Source organism: Cryptomeria japonica, chromosome 2 (genome assembly GCF_030272615.1).
Source record: "Cryptomeria japonica chromosome 2, Sugi_1.0, whole genome shotgun sequence".
Taxonomy (NCBI): Eukaryota; Viridiplantae; Streptophyta; class Pinopsida; order Cupressales; family Cupressaceae; genus Cryptomeria; species Cryptomeria japonica.
The window spans coordinates 34,075,172-34,091,251 of NC_081406.1; the positions used below are offsets into that span (position 1 = coordinate 34,075,172).

General features: G+C 35.9%; 1 protein-coding gene across 1 annotated transcript in view; it reads left to right on the forward strand.

Moving 5' to 3' along the window:
• Positions 1-932: 932 nt before the first annotated feature.
• The window catches only part of LOC131047400 (probable galacturonosyltransferase 10), a 52,226-nt gene continuing 37,078 nt past the window's right edge, over positions 933-16,080 (forward strand). Inside the window, exons 1-2 of the mRNA XM_057981282.2 lie at positions 933-1,406; positions 3,953-4,177. Of these exons, the coding sequence (XP_057837265.2) occupies positions 4,019-4,177 (159 nt within the window). The 5' untranslated portion in view covers positions 933-1,406; positions 3,953-4,018. The remainder of the gene's footprint in view (positions 1,407-3,952; positions 4,178-16,080) is intronic.

Consider the following 16,080-nt stretch of genomic DNA (forward strand, 5'->3'; position numbering starts at 1 on the left):
TATGTTGATCTTGGATCTTTCTCTCCCCGTGACACTTGTCACAATGCAATGACTTCAATCCATGTATTTCAAATCCTAACAATTCATTCAATCTTGCATTTTTTTTGCTTTGAAAATCTATTTAATGGAGGCTTGTCACCCCATTTGATGATCAATCTTTGTGCGAAGTTTATGCTGCTATTTTCTTGATCAATCTACTCACTTACATCCTCACGATATTTGTTTGAATAACAAAGTGCAAATAGCATATATATATATCCATTAGAACATATCCATAACCGACAATGAAGGTATAAATGCCATTTCCAAAAGTAAAATTAAAAGTTACATGAAATTAACAATTTTTTTCAAATATAAAATAGAAGTCTAGCCACAGAAGCTACAATCACCCATGTAGATTCAAATCTACAACCTCTATTCAGACTTATCACTTGATCTAACACTTCTTAGATATTCAAACAAATTAAATTAAATATAAATTTTTAAATAATTTTTTTTTATTATTAATAAAAACTAACTAAAACTTTTATTATACTAAAAATAAAATAAAATAATCATACAACCATTTCTAAAATTTAAAACCTTAAAATTTTAAACTTGCTCATTTGAAAGACAATAAAATGATTTTCACTAACATGTCTCAAATAGTTTGAAAACCATTACCCGATAGTGTAATTATGCTCCTCTCCCTCATCAACCACCTAGAGATAGCCATGCTCACTATTCAACTCAAGGTAGATTTTTTTTATTGATTAACTGCAAATAAAATGTTACAACTCAAGGTGGATCTTTTAAAATTGATATGCAGACATTTAGAAATAAAGCCAACACCCATGGAGATGGGGTTTGGAAACATTCCATGAAAGTTAAGTTCAGTGGGGCACCCACCCTTAAAACAAGCTCTGCCCTCAAATAAATACATCCACATGAACACCCTTTAAAACTATCATCTTATTAATAATTTTAAAATGTATCTTCTTTGGCTTTTCGTACCTTTTGCTACATTAGGAATGGAGAATGTAGAACTGCAGGAAAAGGACTAGATATGAAAACCATTGTGTAACAAGCTCATAGATCTGTCTCACCAACAATGGTCTAAATTGAGTGGAATTAAGAAAGACGAAGAACTAAGTTTCCAAGGATGGATCCATATGCTCTTCTTTCATTGGTCACAGGGTCACTACGTGTATTGGTGACGCAAAGTTTGAGGTCTTTTTGAGTTGGTTTTATGTTGATTGGGTTGCCAACTGACCCCGGATCTGGAAGGGCTGTAGGAATGTGGGCTCCCTTCAATTGCTTAGGCTTTGTGTTGCTGATTTGCTCCAGACATTTTTATTCGATTCAATACATCGACAGCAAGAGATCTTGTTTATAGCGATACAGATATTTTGCCATCGGGTTCACAGGTTTTCAATTTACTTCCCCCTCTTGTTTTTTCGAAACATAGCCACACATTCAATGCGTTAAAATGTTTTCAGAGTTTATAGGCCCATACGGCTTTGATTATATCAAATTTGTAATTCAGAACTGTTTGGTTATACTGTACGAGTTATATTCCTTTTACTATCATTTTAATGTAGACAGCAAACTTTGTTGCATTTCAGTGCTTTTAGACTCAGTTGGCTTTGATAATGTTGTTGGGTTCTATCGTTTATCTCAATTGCATTCCTATTTTGGTACCTAAATGTTTTGGTATAACTGCCGAGTTATTATTTCTTTTTGTCACCGCTATTTTTTTGTCTTTTAGAACGGAATGTCTCTGATTGTGTTGTTTGTTGACCTCATTGATCTTATTTTATCCTTTTTTTCCTTGTGCCCCAAATTTTTTTGTTCAGTGTTTTTTCTTTTGACCCACATGACTTTGATTGCATTGTTGCGTTCTCTCAGGATCTAAGATATGACAATTTTGGAACACTCAAATGATTTGATTTAAATCCAATCTTTTTTTCTCCTCAAATTTCGGTGCTTTTATAAGTCTCATCTAACTTAAAATTTATTTGGGTATTTTTAGACCCAAATGGTTCTGATTATGCTGTTTGATACTCATTGTTCTCAATTATAGTCGTTTTGTCTGATACCTAAAGGGTTTGGTTTAACTACCGAGTCTTAATTTTGTTATTCAATTTTTTTTAGATCCAAAAAACTTTGATTTCCGGTTCTTCCCCTGATCCCAAGTATGTCCTTTTTGGACGCTCAAATGGTTTGGTTTGCTTGAGTCATTTTTTGGGCTTCCTCGTATTCTATATTTCATGTTTTTAGGTACAAATGGCTTTGATTATTTTGTTGAATCTTCTCATTTATCTCAACTAAACCATTTTTGGACACACGGTTAAAATTTTGAATCACTTATTATTGTCTCCACGTTTTTTTATAATGCATTTAAATCCAAATGGGTTTAAGTGCATTGTTGGGTTCTCTTGTCAGTTTTGAGCAAAGATTCATTTTGGACAGCCATATGATTTTTTAGCACTTTTGAGTCAGTTTATGTGTCTTCTCAATTTCTATTTTTCAGTGCTTTTCGATACAAACGGCTCTGAGTTTTGTTGGGCCCTTTCAATGATACTCTATTTTCGGACTTCCAAATGGTTTGGTTTAACTTAAGAGTCACTGTTTTTATCTTCCAATTTTTTAAAGTGTTTTTGGATCCAAATTGCTTTGATTTTGTTGTGTCCTAATATTGGTCTCGAGTATAGACATTTTTGGACAACCAAATGGTTTTTAAAAAAAATTTTGAGTTCCCTTTTTTGTGCCTGCAAGTCTTTGGTTTTCAGCGTATTTAAGACTTAAATGACTTTGGTTGTGTTGTTAGATCCAAACGACATTGATTGCGTTGTTGGTTCCTCTTGTGGATCTCACATATATCCATCTCCCAACATGCCAATTGTTTGTTTAATTCTTATTCACTTTCTTCTTGTCTCGGAAGTTTTTATTTTTCAATATTTTTAGATCCAAATGTCTCCGATTTTGTTGTTTGGTCCACTTGCCGATCTCAAATATATCCATTTATGGACATCTAACTGACTTTGGTTGAACTTCTGAGTATTTTTTGTCTCCACTTATATTTGGTGATCTCACCATGCTCAAATTCATCCAATTTAAAGATCTCCATTTGGTTTTGATTGGGATTCTAACACACATACATGATGAAATTGCATGATGCTTTTAGTATGTAGTTTGGTTATCTCGATCATCTACAGTTTATCAATATTTGGACAGCCAGATGGTTTTTGATTAGGATCCTCTGTCAATTTGTTTCTTGATGTTTTAGGCCCAGTTACTTTTGATTGTCTTGCTGCGTTTGTTCCATGAGTGTCAGATTTATCCATCTCTGGACACACAAATGTTTTGATTGGTATTCTAATTTTTAACACACATTGAAATAATGAAAAGAAAAACCCAATTGTTTTTATTGGTATTTTAACAGTGACTAACACACATTGAAATAAGAATTTTTTTTTCGGTATTCTTAGGCATGGGTTACTTTGATTGCGTTGTTGGTTTTTCTTATCAAGCTAAAATTTATCCATATTTGGACACCCATATGGTTTTGATTGGGCTTCTGTGTCAGCATATTGTCATCATTGTTTTTAGATGTGCGTGGCTTTGGTTGTGCTGTTGGTTTGTCTCATTTATTACTTATCCAATTCTGTACTTCAAATGGATTTTTACCATTATTTATTTATTTTTTGATTTATTGGAAGCAAATGCCTTTGGCTGTTATTCTGGGTTCTCTTATTGGCTCCAATTTTTGAATCTCCAAATTCTCATTATTGTTTTTTGGGTTGGCTAATTGTCTCTAATCTTTAATAGATAAATGTCAAATGAGGATAGAGAGTACATGTCATGGATTGGGAAAGCATGTCTTGAGTGATTAGAATTGATGAGGGAGAAAAGCTAAATGGTCTATGGGTATAAAGCTAATGTTGTGCATGCTTGTATGTGACTCTACCAGAGTTGAGCTAGGGACCAACTGGTTGGTGAGTGCAGCATCTTAAGATTTAGACCTGGATCCACTTTCATGTATACCATGAGGAGGAGAACCCCTGATTTTCGACGACCAGTGAGGAGGCGATATTCTCGTGGGCTGCTGGCAGTCTTTGGAGGCTTGTTCATCATCTTGATCCTTTTACTTTTGAGCCATCAGCGACAGCCGACTCCTGATACTAACAACCTTAAGGTGAATTGAATGCTTTGATTTTCTTGATTTATACATGCAGTTATTTCAATGTCATGTTAGCTAAAGGTTATTTGCATTAATTTTTGCTTAAAAGAACTTGCATCGTATGATCTTCAAGTGGAGAATATACCTGTTGCTTTATCTCAGTTTTTTACATGGTTTTTAACTCACAGGCCTCATTTAGTGGATAGATTTATCCATAGTTAAAATGAGAAGTAAAATAGCTTTTAATTTAAGGTGAGCCTAGAGCAACCTCTTCAATGCCACTTGGAAGTCAGACGTGTGTGCACCTTATAGCTTTGGGAATTGATTGAAGAGAGATTTATTTTATTAGTAGTTGTTGCTTGGCATCTATAATTTACTAATCTGAATTCTGTACACAAAAGAAATAGCTGAGAATTTTGGGATTGGCAACAAATGCCATAAATTTCAAAATATATGGCTCAATTTCTTTGGTCCAGGCCTCGTGGTTTTTAGATGACTAAAAGTGTAATGTATGGGGATAAAATCTTTGCAAATTAAAATATAAAAGCCATCTCTGTTTGGAGAGGAACTCTGGAAGTTCAAAAGCAAAAAAACATGGAGAAAATGACATGGAAGGTTACCAAGTAGCAATGGTTGACTGCACCCATTGAGAAAATTGGAAGAAATTGCCTATTAGATTGTACCAATAGTGAAATGGCCCAGAATGAATATTTTCTCCTTATTAATGATGAATTCAAAACTATGATTTTGGAAATAAGAAATAAGTTTGAAACTGTCCTCAATTACAATTTTTTTCCTTCGTTGGCATCATTAATTATACCAGGCAGAAGGGGATAACTTTTTTCCTTTTTTCCCTTTTTTTATTGTGTGTTTTGTCTGGGTATAACGGAGCACCAATAGGATAATTTCCATTTTTTATGTTCTGGTGTATGCTCTCCAAATTGTATTGGGCAAAATAGACTGCAGTATCTGCACAATACTAAAATTTGTGGTTTATGCAATGCATCACACTATGTACCTGAAGTATGCAGCTAACTGAGAGTCACTTTAATCTTCCCAAGTGACCAAGTACTCCCAAAGTTATCTCTATTCAGGGAAAACAGGCAGAGTTAACTTGTGTTATTTTATTGGCGAGTTTCAGACCAATAAGAGTGTTACCTTTTACTCTTCACTGAAAAAACATTAAACAGGATTATAGACTAGAATGGTTAAGAATAACTCCTAGCAACATGTATTAACGTTCTCAATTGTTCTCCCACAGCAAGCAAATTATTTTAAACATATCATCAAGAGTACTTTTTAAACTTTAAAGTTAGCTGGTAAATGAAAATTATTTGTTCATGGTGCTTTGAAGATGGCAAAGGAAAAAGCAACCTTGTGTAGTAATTTACTAATAGGAGCCATAAGAAAATCATTTTTTCTGCAATTAGAAGGAATGTACTTAGAAGATGAAGTTGAGCTTCATGCCTATATTGTAAAACTAAATATCTTTATAAAATGGTAAACTTTATAGGTACAAGTAAGAACAACTAAATTAAAGAGAATTGTACATAGAAATGAGAATAGTTACTTGGCTTTTTACTATATACTTATATGCCTCATGGACAAGCCTTGGACGCAACTGTATGAAGACAGCAAGTGCCGACCAAAAGGTGCATAAGGAGACAACCATCTGCAATGACCCAATGGACAGACCTCAACTATTAAAAACCAAACTAAGTCCTGTCTGGGCATAACGCACCCCATGAGTAGGAAAACACTAATTTATTAATTAGTTTTTGGCCGTCATTACAATATAAAACAAACAATATCAAAAGTGAATATATCTAGAGTCTAACTAGAAGAAAATGATTGCCTACAAATGCAGTCCAGATCAATCATCAAGCTTGGTGCCAGTTCATTTGTTCAAATTAATTATGTAGTATTCTTTTGGAGAAGAAATATGTTCAAAGCTAGAATGAATGCTGATGGTCACTTCTGATATATCTGATGCTGCCATAACTGGTGAATCCTCAAAAGAGAACTGACCAGCTTATGCAGCAACAGTAACACAACGAAAGCAACAATAAAACATAGAAAGATTACAAAAACAGATCATTTTATTGTCTTAGAACCTCCGGCAACCAACCGGTTATCATCATACAGTCATCATAGAACATCCGGTAGTCAACCGCTTACATGCAGGCTACAAGCCAGATATAATCCATTCGGAACTCTCAGAGTCAACCAAATCACTAATCACGGATCTAAATCCTTATTCTAATCTCTGCTTCCTTTTCTACAAATGATTACATAATACCCTATATATACCCTCCGGAACATATCCGGGTTGGCCACAAAAGATTACATTTACCAATGCAGGAAAATTGAAACGTGTAACTAGGTCGGCCCTAAGAATGAAAGAGATTCCTCCGAAAAATATCAACCAAGAAGTGCGGACCAACAGGAAGGTCGGCCACACGCCAAAGAATATCGGACAAGACCCCAAATAGATCCACACGCCAAGAAACCGCTCCGGAAATGAAGGAAAACCAACTGGTAAGCTCCTGAACTGTCCCGGAACCCAGAAACAGTCAAACCGGGGCGATAACTAGCTGGAAAAGAATCCAAATGGACTGAAAATCTGGAATTAAGCACATGAACCAGCCTTGAAACCGAAAATAGGATCTGCAATGAAAAACAAGCAACTATCGGCACCTACCGGCAAGAACACAAAAAACTGCACACTGAACTGAACAAGAACTAAACTGAAAGGAAATATTTTTGGTTGATGCAAGATTGCTCATAGACTGGGGATGCTCCTGCATCAGTCTCTTAGGCTAACATTTTCTGTTGGGCCAACTAAATTTTATTTAGCTTTTGAGAACACTGCTTTTATGAGAATTTAGTATAAGAATAAATTCACAAAGCATGTTTTGTTTCTCTTAATTTAAAACTTTTATATTAGGTCATAATCACAAATTATTTCCTAATGTCATCGTATGGTGGGCAGGTTAAAAGAAAATATGTTCATACATGTTCCACATGTGTCTTTGGGAGGGTCAATATAGCAAATTGACAATGTATTTTGTGTGAGCTCGTGCATTGTTTTGTGATCTTGATTTTCTAGTTTAGGGTCAATAATATGCTAATATTTACCAAAGTTTCTTGTTGTCTTTAATTTTTTCATCCTTCTAAGGTTGTTAGTGATGATTGTAGACTTTAGTTTGGATATTTTGTTTACATACTAGAGTTTGACGACAATAAACCTTTTGGTGTTTCCTAACCATTTATTTTTCTTTTTGTCAACCACTTTTCTACTCACAGATGAGTTAAACAAGATTACTGGGCAGCAACAGAGAACCTGTGAAGTTTTAACTTTACTAAATTCTATTTGTTTAACATATAATGTTTTTTTGGTGTTGAAGTAAATAAGACACTCCGAGTCATGTAATCTTATATTGGGTCATTGTACAAGTTAAGTTGACTTGGGTTTAGCTGTGTGTTCTTATTGTCTTACATGACCAAGATCAACGATTGTCATCGTTTGTTCTTATCCATTAGTGATTAAGGTTCACATTTTGCCATTGAAGCAAATTAATTTGATTGGCTCCTTTCTTTACTCACTTGAGGAAAAGGGTAGAGCATAAAGAAGGCAAGCCTACTCATATGATATTTTTCATCAAGATGCTTTGATTTATGGTTATAAAAGGGCACCTTGTACTCGTTAACTACATTGTTGATTGTCGAGTATTCTTTGTGAGTTATTTCTCAAGGTTTTGTTTTGTATCCTATGTACTTTCCTAGTTGTTTTCTCTTATATAGGGTTCTCTCAATATGCGGTATACCAGCTTTAGTGAGAAGAATATGCTGTCACTTTTAATTTAAAGTTATTTATGTTTCATTGTTTTTATACTGGCTCAATTCTGTTCCATGTTTCTTGTAGTATTCTTATCCACCGCTTTGCTATCATAGATAAGTATTAATGGCTTGTTACGAGCATATAAATAAAGCATTTTGTTTGTCCCCATTCCAATGTTCAACATACTTGGAACTGTTTCTTGAGCCATACCCTGTCTTTGGACATGCATTAATTCGTTTTTCTATGGTGAGGCTACAGTTAGTGTTACTTTTCTTATAGTAAGATCAAGTCCTAAGTATTTGTAGGAAAAAACCAACTCAAGTGGGTGGTTATTAAAAGGTATCTTGGGGTTAGTCATTTTACTAGATTCAATAATCATGATTTTGGTTTTATCAAATATTTATTGTCTGACCAGATTGGGTGCAATATTCTTGCAGGACATTTATTTGTTTTTCTAAGTCTGTAATATGTTTTGACAAGTAGGATTATGTCATCAGCAAATAGTAATGTGTCTAAAATTGTTTATTTGGAATTTGTTTATTCTAGGTGTTTTTTCAATCTCCAAATAGGATAGGATGTAGGACAGCCTCATTGAACTTGTATATCGCAATTTATTTTCTATTTCCTTTAAACAACCTTGATTAATTTCAAGTTTGGCTAGGGTTCGTTCAGATAATTTATATACCTTTGTTCTTAGGTCAAGGGAAATTCCTCTTATTGCCTGGCGTTTCCAAAGATTTTGCTGTGGACTGTGTCAAAAGTTTGTTTGAAATCAGCTGGGAAAGCAAAACTAATTTACTTTAAAAAAAAAATTATCATAAGCTTCAGCGATAATCCTAAGTGGGAGTGATATGATCAACCATAAAGTTCTTACTTTTGAAGCCCACTTGACCTTTAGCTCTTTACATCAAGCTTTTGGCTCATTTTCTTTTCTAAGATGCTTCCAAAAGGTTCCACAAGCAAAGATAAAATCATCATGTTCTGTAACTAGAGGGTTTTCCCTTTTTTCTGGCTGACCTTAGCTCTAGTTTTTTGGGGAAACGTCAATCATGCACATTGCTAATGGTTTAAAATTTTGAACTTAATAAAAGTTTCACGTCTGAGCTGGCTTTGTGTCAACAGGCCAAAGAACAAGTCAACTTGCAAATGGGACATGCTAGAAATATTGAATGATATATAAAACTGTTATATCCCTAGGGTTTAAGGACTGTTGAAATTAAACTCAGATTACTGGATTATTGCTAAGAAACTCACCACAAACACAATTTAAGTAATCAGCAACGCTCAGCTCACTTAATTGGATTCACAACATTCAGTGACAAAGATTGTAAGCATAGAATAATGCACAGCAGTAGAATAATTGTAGAAAACAGTTTGCCTCAATGTAAGCATGAGTTTACAGCTCTTACAAATTGGCTGTTTGACAGCCCTTGAAAAGGAGAGGTCACTGAAAGCCTAGCCTCTTGATGAAGTCACTTAGAGGATCAATATATTATTTGTTGCACTTGTTTGGAAACCTTAGCCTGGTACTCTCTTGAAAAGGAGAGGTTTACTGAAAGCCTAGCCTCTTGATGAAGTCACTTAGAGGATCAATATTTTATTTGTTGCTCTTGTTTGGAAACCTGGTACTCAGGCTGAGCACTGTGATGTCCTCTAAGGTTGCACCTGCTGCTGGATGCAAACTCCTGTGGTCCTAGCCTTTAGGGTATTGAGATGATCCTCTCTCCCTCTAACGCTGGTAACCAACTGTACTGCAGGCATTGTAATCACTTAGGGTTTGTGAGATCTCTGCTGGTAGTTATATTTCAACCTGAACCTGCCGGTATGACCTACAGCCCAGATCTGACCTGTGATCCTTGTTCTGATCAGGCTGCCAAATTTGTTTGGCCTGCTGCTAGTTTCAGATTCAAAATATAGCACCCTTCCACCAGTATGTGTCTTTGAGGCACAACCAATGATCTATTTTTGGATGAAGGTAATCTTCTCTTGTTTCACTCCAAACAATTTTCCTCTCTTTACCTTTGGATCCACAAACAGAATAAATGCTGTGCTTGCTACAGTGCCTGAAATGGTCACTGCCCAGCAAGAGGTTAGGGTTGGCATCCCACCTCAGAATTGATTTCCACCTCAGGGCTTTTGTCCTTTGGCAGTTGGCTAGAGTGCCAAATTCTTAAAGTTGAATTTCCCAAAAACATAACTTTCAATGGCACCTGGACAGATTTAATACTGGATCGCTGAAAAGACTAGGCCCCAAATTTGGGCACCAAAACTCAAATTTGAAATTTATTTTATTTTATATTTATTAGCTATATTTTATACTTAAATATCAATTGAATAATATGTTGGGGTGGTGTTGAAAAACATCTTTATTAATTGGAGGGTTGGGCCTGACTTATAGGAAGGGACATAGAATTCTCCCTTCCCCAAATGGCTTGACCACAAGCAAGGATAAATCAGGGGAAATTACCCTCTCCTTCATGCCAAGATAGTAGATCATGAAGTGGTGCTCCTCGATCCTGGGTTCTGCATTTGTCCCATGGACTATCTAAAAAACACCCAAATTAGGTTCGAAGGTGGCTACATTTTTGTGGACAATTTCCTCTGTTGCTCACAGATACCTCAAAATTTTGAAGAGATGGAATCAGACAAGATTTAACAAGGTTTCTTTCATTGTGTGTGCTCAAGTAGCATTAGGGACATTTCCAGATTGCTGTTACTGCAATACATCAGGAGAATTTTTCTTACTTGCTTCAGAACATTATCCACAATCATCGATATTGCATTTAGAAGCCCGATCATTGGATCTCCCAACACAAGTTCCACAATATGGTTGTTCAGCATGATGTTTAGGATTCCTTGCCTTGCACATGGCATTTTGTGAACAAATCTGTCTAGGACTAGTTTGAGCACTTCTAGGGTGCAAATGGGATTCCAAGTGAGTTTCCTCAATTTTAGTAAATGCTGAATTGTTCTGGGCAGATTTAAGAGATCTACTAGCCAAAGTACTAGAGAGTACAAAGTAATTTCCTGTATTTGAGATGAGATTGTGTCTTCCTTTCAAACAACCTTTTCTTTCTAGAAATACTAAGAGCTGCAAGAATTAGAAAGTGCCTTGACAATGGCATGGCAAACTTTGAGTATCCAACAGGTCTCTGAAATTTGACTCTCTTCTTATGCAGCTGACAGCTTGAATCCTGCTTTGGCAGTGATTGCTTTCCTTGACAGTCTTAGATAAATCCAAAGGTTCAACCTTCATAAGTGGGACTCTATTGAGATTTTCTTTTAAGGGTAAAGCAGTACCATTTTTGTGGTTCAATACATCTGACATTGGAACCTGAGCTTCCTTGCCCTCTCCAACAGTTACATGATGGCTCACATGAACTTCACAAAGATTCTTAAAAACCTGGTGTACTTCAGCATCAGCAGCAACAAATTTATCACCATTCATAATTTTCAACAGCTGGATCTCCATTACTAATTTTAGGTTCAATTACAGCACCATTGCCCAGACTTTTCACAATCTCACGCTGATCACCAGCAATAGCTTTCCTCATATATGTAGAAGTCTTACTTCCATTATCGCTGTATTATTCATCAAATCCTTACCCATGTTAAATTACCATAAGCGGTAGGATCATCTGCACCAAATTTCACCATAATTGCATTACCTTGTGGCTCCTTTGGTTTTCCAACATATCTGAGTTTGAAACCAAAGAAAGCTTTGGCAAAGAATAACTGCTAAATGTTGATTGCCATTAGATGATTCTAATTTAATATTCTGCCTGGCCTCTGCACCTTTAAAAGTATAATGCTTGTCTAACATGGTTTCTTTCCTTAGTATTGCATACTCCTTCCATGAAACTGTTATGCCATTAGAATTCAAACAGGATAACATTTTTGGGATCAACTGAACCGGAGAAATATATAAATAACTTCCCTTTTAAGGTTGGCATTCAGTGATGGCGATTCATTAAGCTTGAGTTCATAGCCTTGATGCTTCAAATTGACTGGTGATTGATTTATTGACTATTTATGACACACATATAACAGCATGTAAGCCTTCTGCTCTAACATGGCTTGCTCACTCTCTCTATAGACTCTATTATTATTTAAAGCATGATGGTTGCCAGTTGATGCATGAATGAAGCAATGGTAGTAACCACAGTGAGTGCTTGAGCCAGCATGCACCAGGATGCCATAAAAGTGTATAGTTGAAATTTCCTTCCCATTGACTATTAACAAAGGGTTGCATAGTTAATGTATGCCCAAACTCAACTTTCTTATTGATTTTTCCTCCCATTGGACTGAAGCGCTGGAGATGAATGGCAAGAATATGTGGAGCCTATTCTGCTGCGAACTGCTTTAGAGCTTGAACTTTTACTTTACTTTGTTCACATTCATATACTTTTCCTCTCCTTTAGTTGTTCTACTGCAGTAAAGTGAGACAACATCTTATTCTCTTCTTCTATTACCAGCTCTTTTCCTGTATGGTAGTCAGTTACTTCCTGAGAATGCTATTGATGTTTATTATTTAAAGTCTCGATTATGAATTGATGAATCACTGTCACTGAACAAGCAGATGATTTTATACTATCTTCTCTAGATTTATTATAATAATTGCAAACATAGCATGCTGTCACTCACCTAGATTGGCTACCCAGCACATTATTTGCTCTATTAGCTTTCTTTGGCAACATTCTGAGTGATTCAATCACTACTGAGATTATAGGTCATTTGCACCAAGCTATGTAAACATCATCTCTGTTAGTGACAGAATACATGATTAACCAGGTACATAATACCCACCTTTAAAGAAACCCACTCATGCAGAAAGTATTGAAACATAATCAAAGCTAATTTTTATGGCATTAGGACTGAGCATTTACTTTGTAAATAACAGTGATAACTCTAATATAAATTTCAGAATGTATTGATCCACCATTTCATATAATAACCAGAATGGGAAACAGACTTAATATTTGGAACTTTGAGACCAAAATAATGTCTATTGGAAATTGAAAGAGACCGTCAACATACAGATCTGTGTGCAGACTGTGTTCCCAGTAGGACCGGAGGCCATGATATCAATCAATGCTTGTGTTCCCAGGCTCAAACAATATTATCCCTAGTTGCTGCCTGTAACCTGAATTCCAATTTCATCTACTGAAAGATCACAGCTCACTCGACCTAAACTCCTGCATAATATTTTGGCCAAGAGTATAAGTCCTGTGGTAAGCCTAGGAAGCCAGTAATGCAATAGAATCACCAGGATAGAATATAGTTCAATATACCCAATGGTCATGATCACTTACAGACCTGCCATTTATCTCTCTTGAATGCCCAAGCAATGATGCATAAAGAATTGCTCCCACTCAGTAACTAGTCTTGCGCTGAATATGAGTTGCCGCAATGACCAGGTATTTGAATTGAACTATAGTGCCAACATAATGATTTTCTGAAATATTTCTTTATTCTCCATGCCTCTTTATTGAATTGGCTCTTAACATTAATTGCAATACATACCAGCTCTGCGATTATGCCTTTATTAATTTCTAATATCTTTAATTTATTCCCTGGCACATTAGAAAATCACTAATCTTTTAATATTGCTTCAGCTCCAATAATGATTCATGGCAATACCAAACTTAAGGAATATGAATCTGCAATATTCGTCAAGCCCCGACTCCACAATTATACTACTAATCAAACTGCCTACCTTTATGAAAGCTTTGGCTGAATAATTTAACTCACGGCTTACAATAGTCTCAAACTGTTTTATTTCTCCAAATTTGTATTTGGATGAAGACTTCACAAATTTGGCTCAGCTGTGGACTCCGTTGCGAGTACACTCCTAGGAAGAGTCAGGTTTTCGGCCAACCCTTAGTCAACTCTTGAAGGTTTTCATCTCTAGAAATCATATATCATTTATCAAATCCGTAAGCATGCCCAATACATCACCAGAAAACCCCTTATAAAGATCTCCAAGAAGCATCTAGAAGATAGGCCGACTTGACATAACTGGAGAAATATATTTAATAAAATGACATTATAATAAATTTTATTATGTTACTGTTATTTAATTAAATTAATTAATATTAAGTTATCATTTGAATATTTTATTTATTTTTGACACTTATTAAAAATCAATTTAGTTAATTGTCACCTTAAAGATTGAGGACATTACACACGTTGAGCCATGACTTCTGCTAAACAGGCGGTATGCAGGAGTGCTGATCTTTAAGCTGTTGCACGTGAAAATCTATATGTTCCCTTACTTCTAAGCTCTTGATCATGAGAAACAAACGCACCTCCAAATCCACCTTCTGCATATGGCAACACAACCAATTGATTCTAGGAACAGAACCTTTCCTTTCACTACCCTCCTGTCTTGCTTCTCACATCTTACATGAATGGAGCTCTTACCTTCCTTTGAAGTCTCTATCCTTGAGTCTGCAAATAAGTCTTCCTTGTTGTATACTTCCTTATTTATTGTCATTATCCACATGATCATTGGATATAATAATGTAATCTCGCTGTTAGGACTGATGTTATATCTGAAGAAAAAATAGCTTCTCCTTGAAAGAGTTGTTCCCTCTAACTGAGAATTTTCTTCGTCAACATTCCTGCTGAATGGCTATGAACGCCCTGAGCTACATTCATCTCCCTTGTGTGCTGCCAAATTTGCAGTAAGCATAAAGAAGGGGGCCACAACTTCATTATAGCCTGGAAATTGCATTAGACTTCTTGTAAGTCATAAAAGTCTAGTAGTGAGCAGGTAATATGGTGAGAGCCGCAGTTTCTCCATCAACTGTTATCCAGAAATGATATTTTTCCCCTCGTCAGTAAGATATAAGATCATTAGGAAAGGTCCCAACCAACATCTCTACCACATACAACCAGTTGGAGCATACCTGCCAAATACATCGATCAGAGTCCTTTCTTATGTCCCAATTGTGGATTGCCACACTAGCCTGGGTAGACAACACGTCATCATCAAAATTAATTTTTTGCTCCCAACCTGAAACAGTTTTTTTTGCAACTTTAGCATGTTCTTTCACTAAATTACCTTTTGCAGTATTATCTACAAGGGCCTGTGACAGCTTCTCATTCAAATTCTTTAATCTTTCGTCGGACTGTTAGCATACCGTCATTGTGTTGTTAGATATTTGGAGAGTCTGCACCAGCTTGGGAAGTGTGTGTGAACACTGAATACCAATGAGGTAATGTGGTGGCTGCTAACATTGATGACAACGGTGTTAGGATTGGAGATTAGTTCCATAATTGTTATGGGCATTTTTGTACTCTCTTGAGGTTATCACCTCATCATCACCCAACCTCGTCATGTCTTGCTGTCGATCTGGCACAATTATCCCAATTTGGTATCATCGCATCATGCTCATGATAATACTCTCTACTCAAGGGTAGCCACAAAAAGTCAAATGCCATGCAATGCTGGTCCAAAGTAGACCTAGCATAACCACCAAAAGATGTCTCATCTAAGGTGATGACCCTTGAGAGATCACCTGGATCCCATATGCAAGCACAATGTCGAACTTAAATCAAAGAGTACAAATTCTCTACATTGCGAGTTGTATCACCTTCTCTAACAACATGATGACAAGTAATTTTTCAAGACATAGGAAACAACAAATCTGAAGTGTTTTCATACCTTAGACCTCAAACAAGATGCTCAACCTCTTTTGCTGAAAGAGAATTAATTGAAATATCCGCAGCACCTTCATTTTTGTGACTCAAACCTCCCAGATTAGGGCTGACCAAACTATTCTCCTCCAATGGACATTCATTGATCAATGTCTCACCATTTGGTATTTCGAAGGATAGTGCATGATTTGGTGGATCTTGCTTCGATTTGGGTTCTTTGAATCTGATAAGTGATGCCTTTTCCATCTTGACTCCATCACTATATTGTTGCCACATGCAATCATTAGAAGTAAAAAAAACCATCTTCTATTACCAAAGAACTTTGACTTCCAATCTGTATGTTGGGTCCCTTCTGTTCTTGCTCAATGGTGTCTTGTGACTCTGAATTTGACTGTTCTTTTTGCTCTTTTATTTC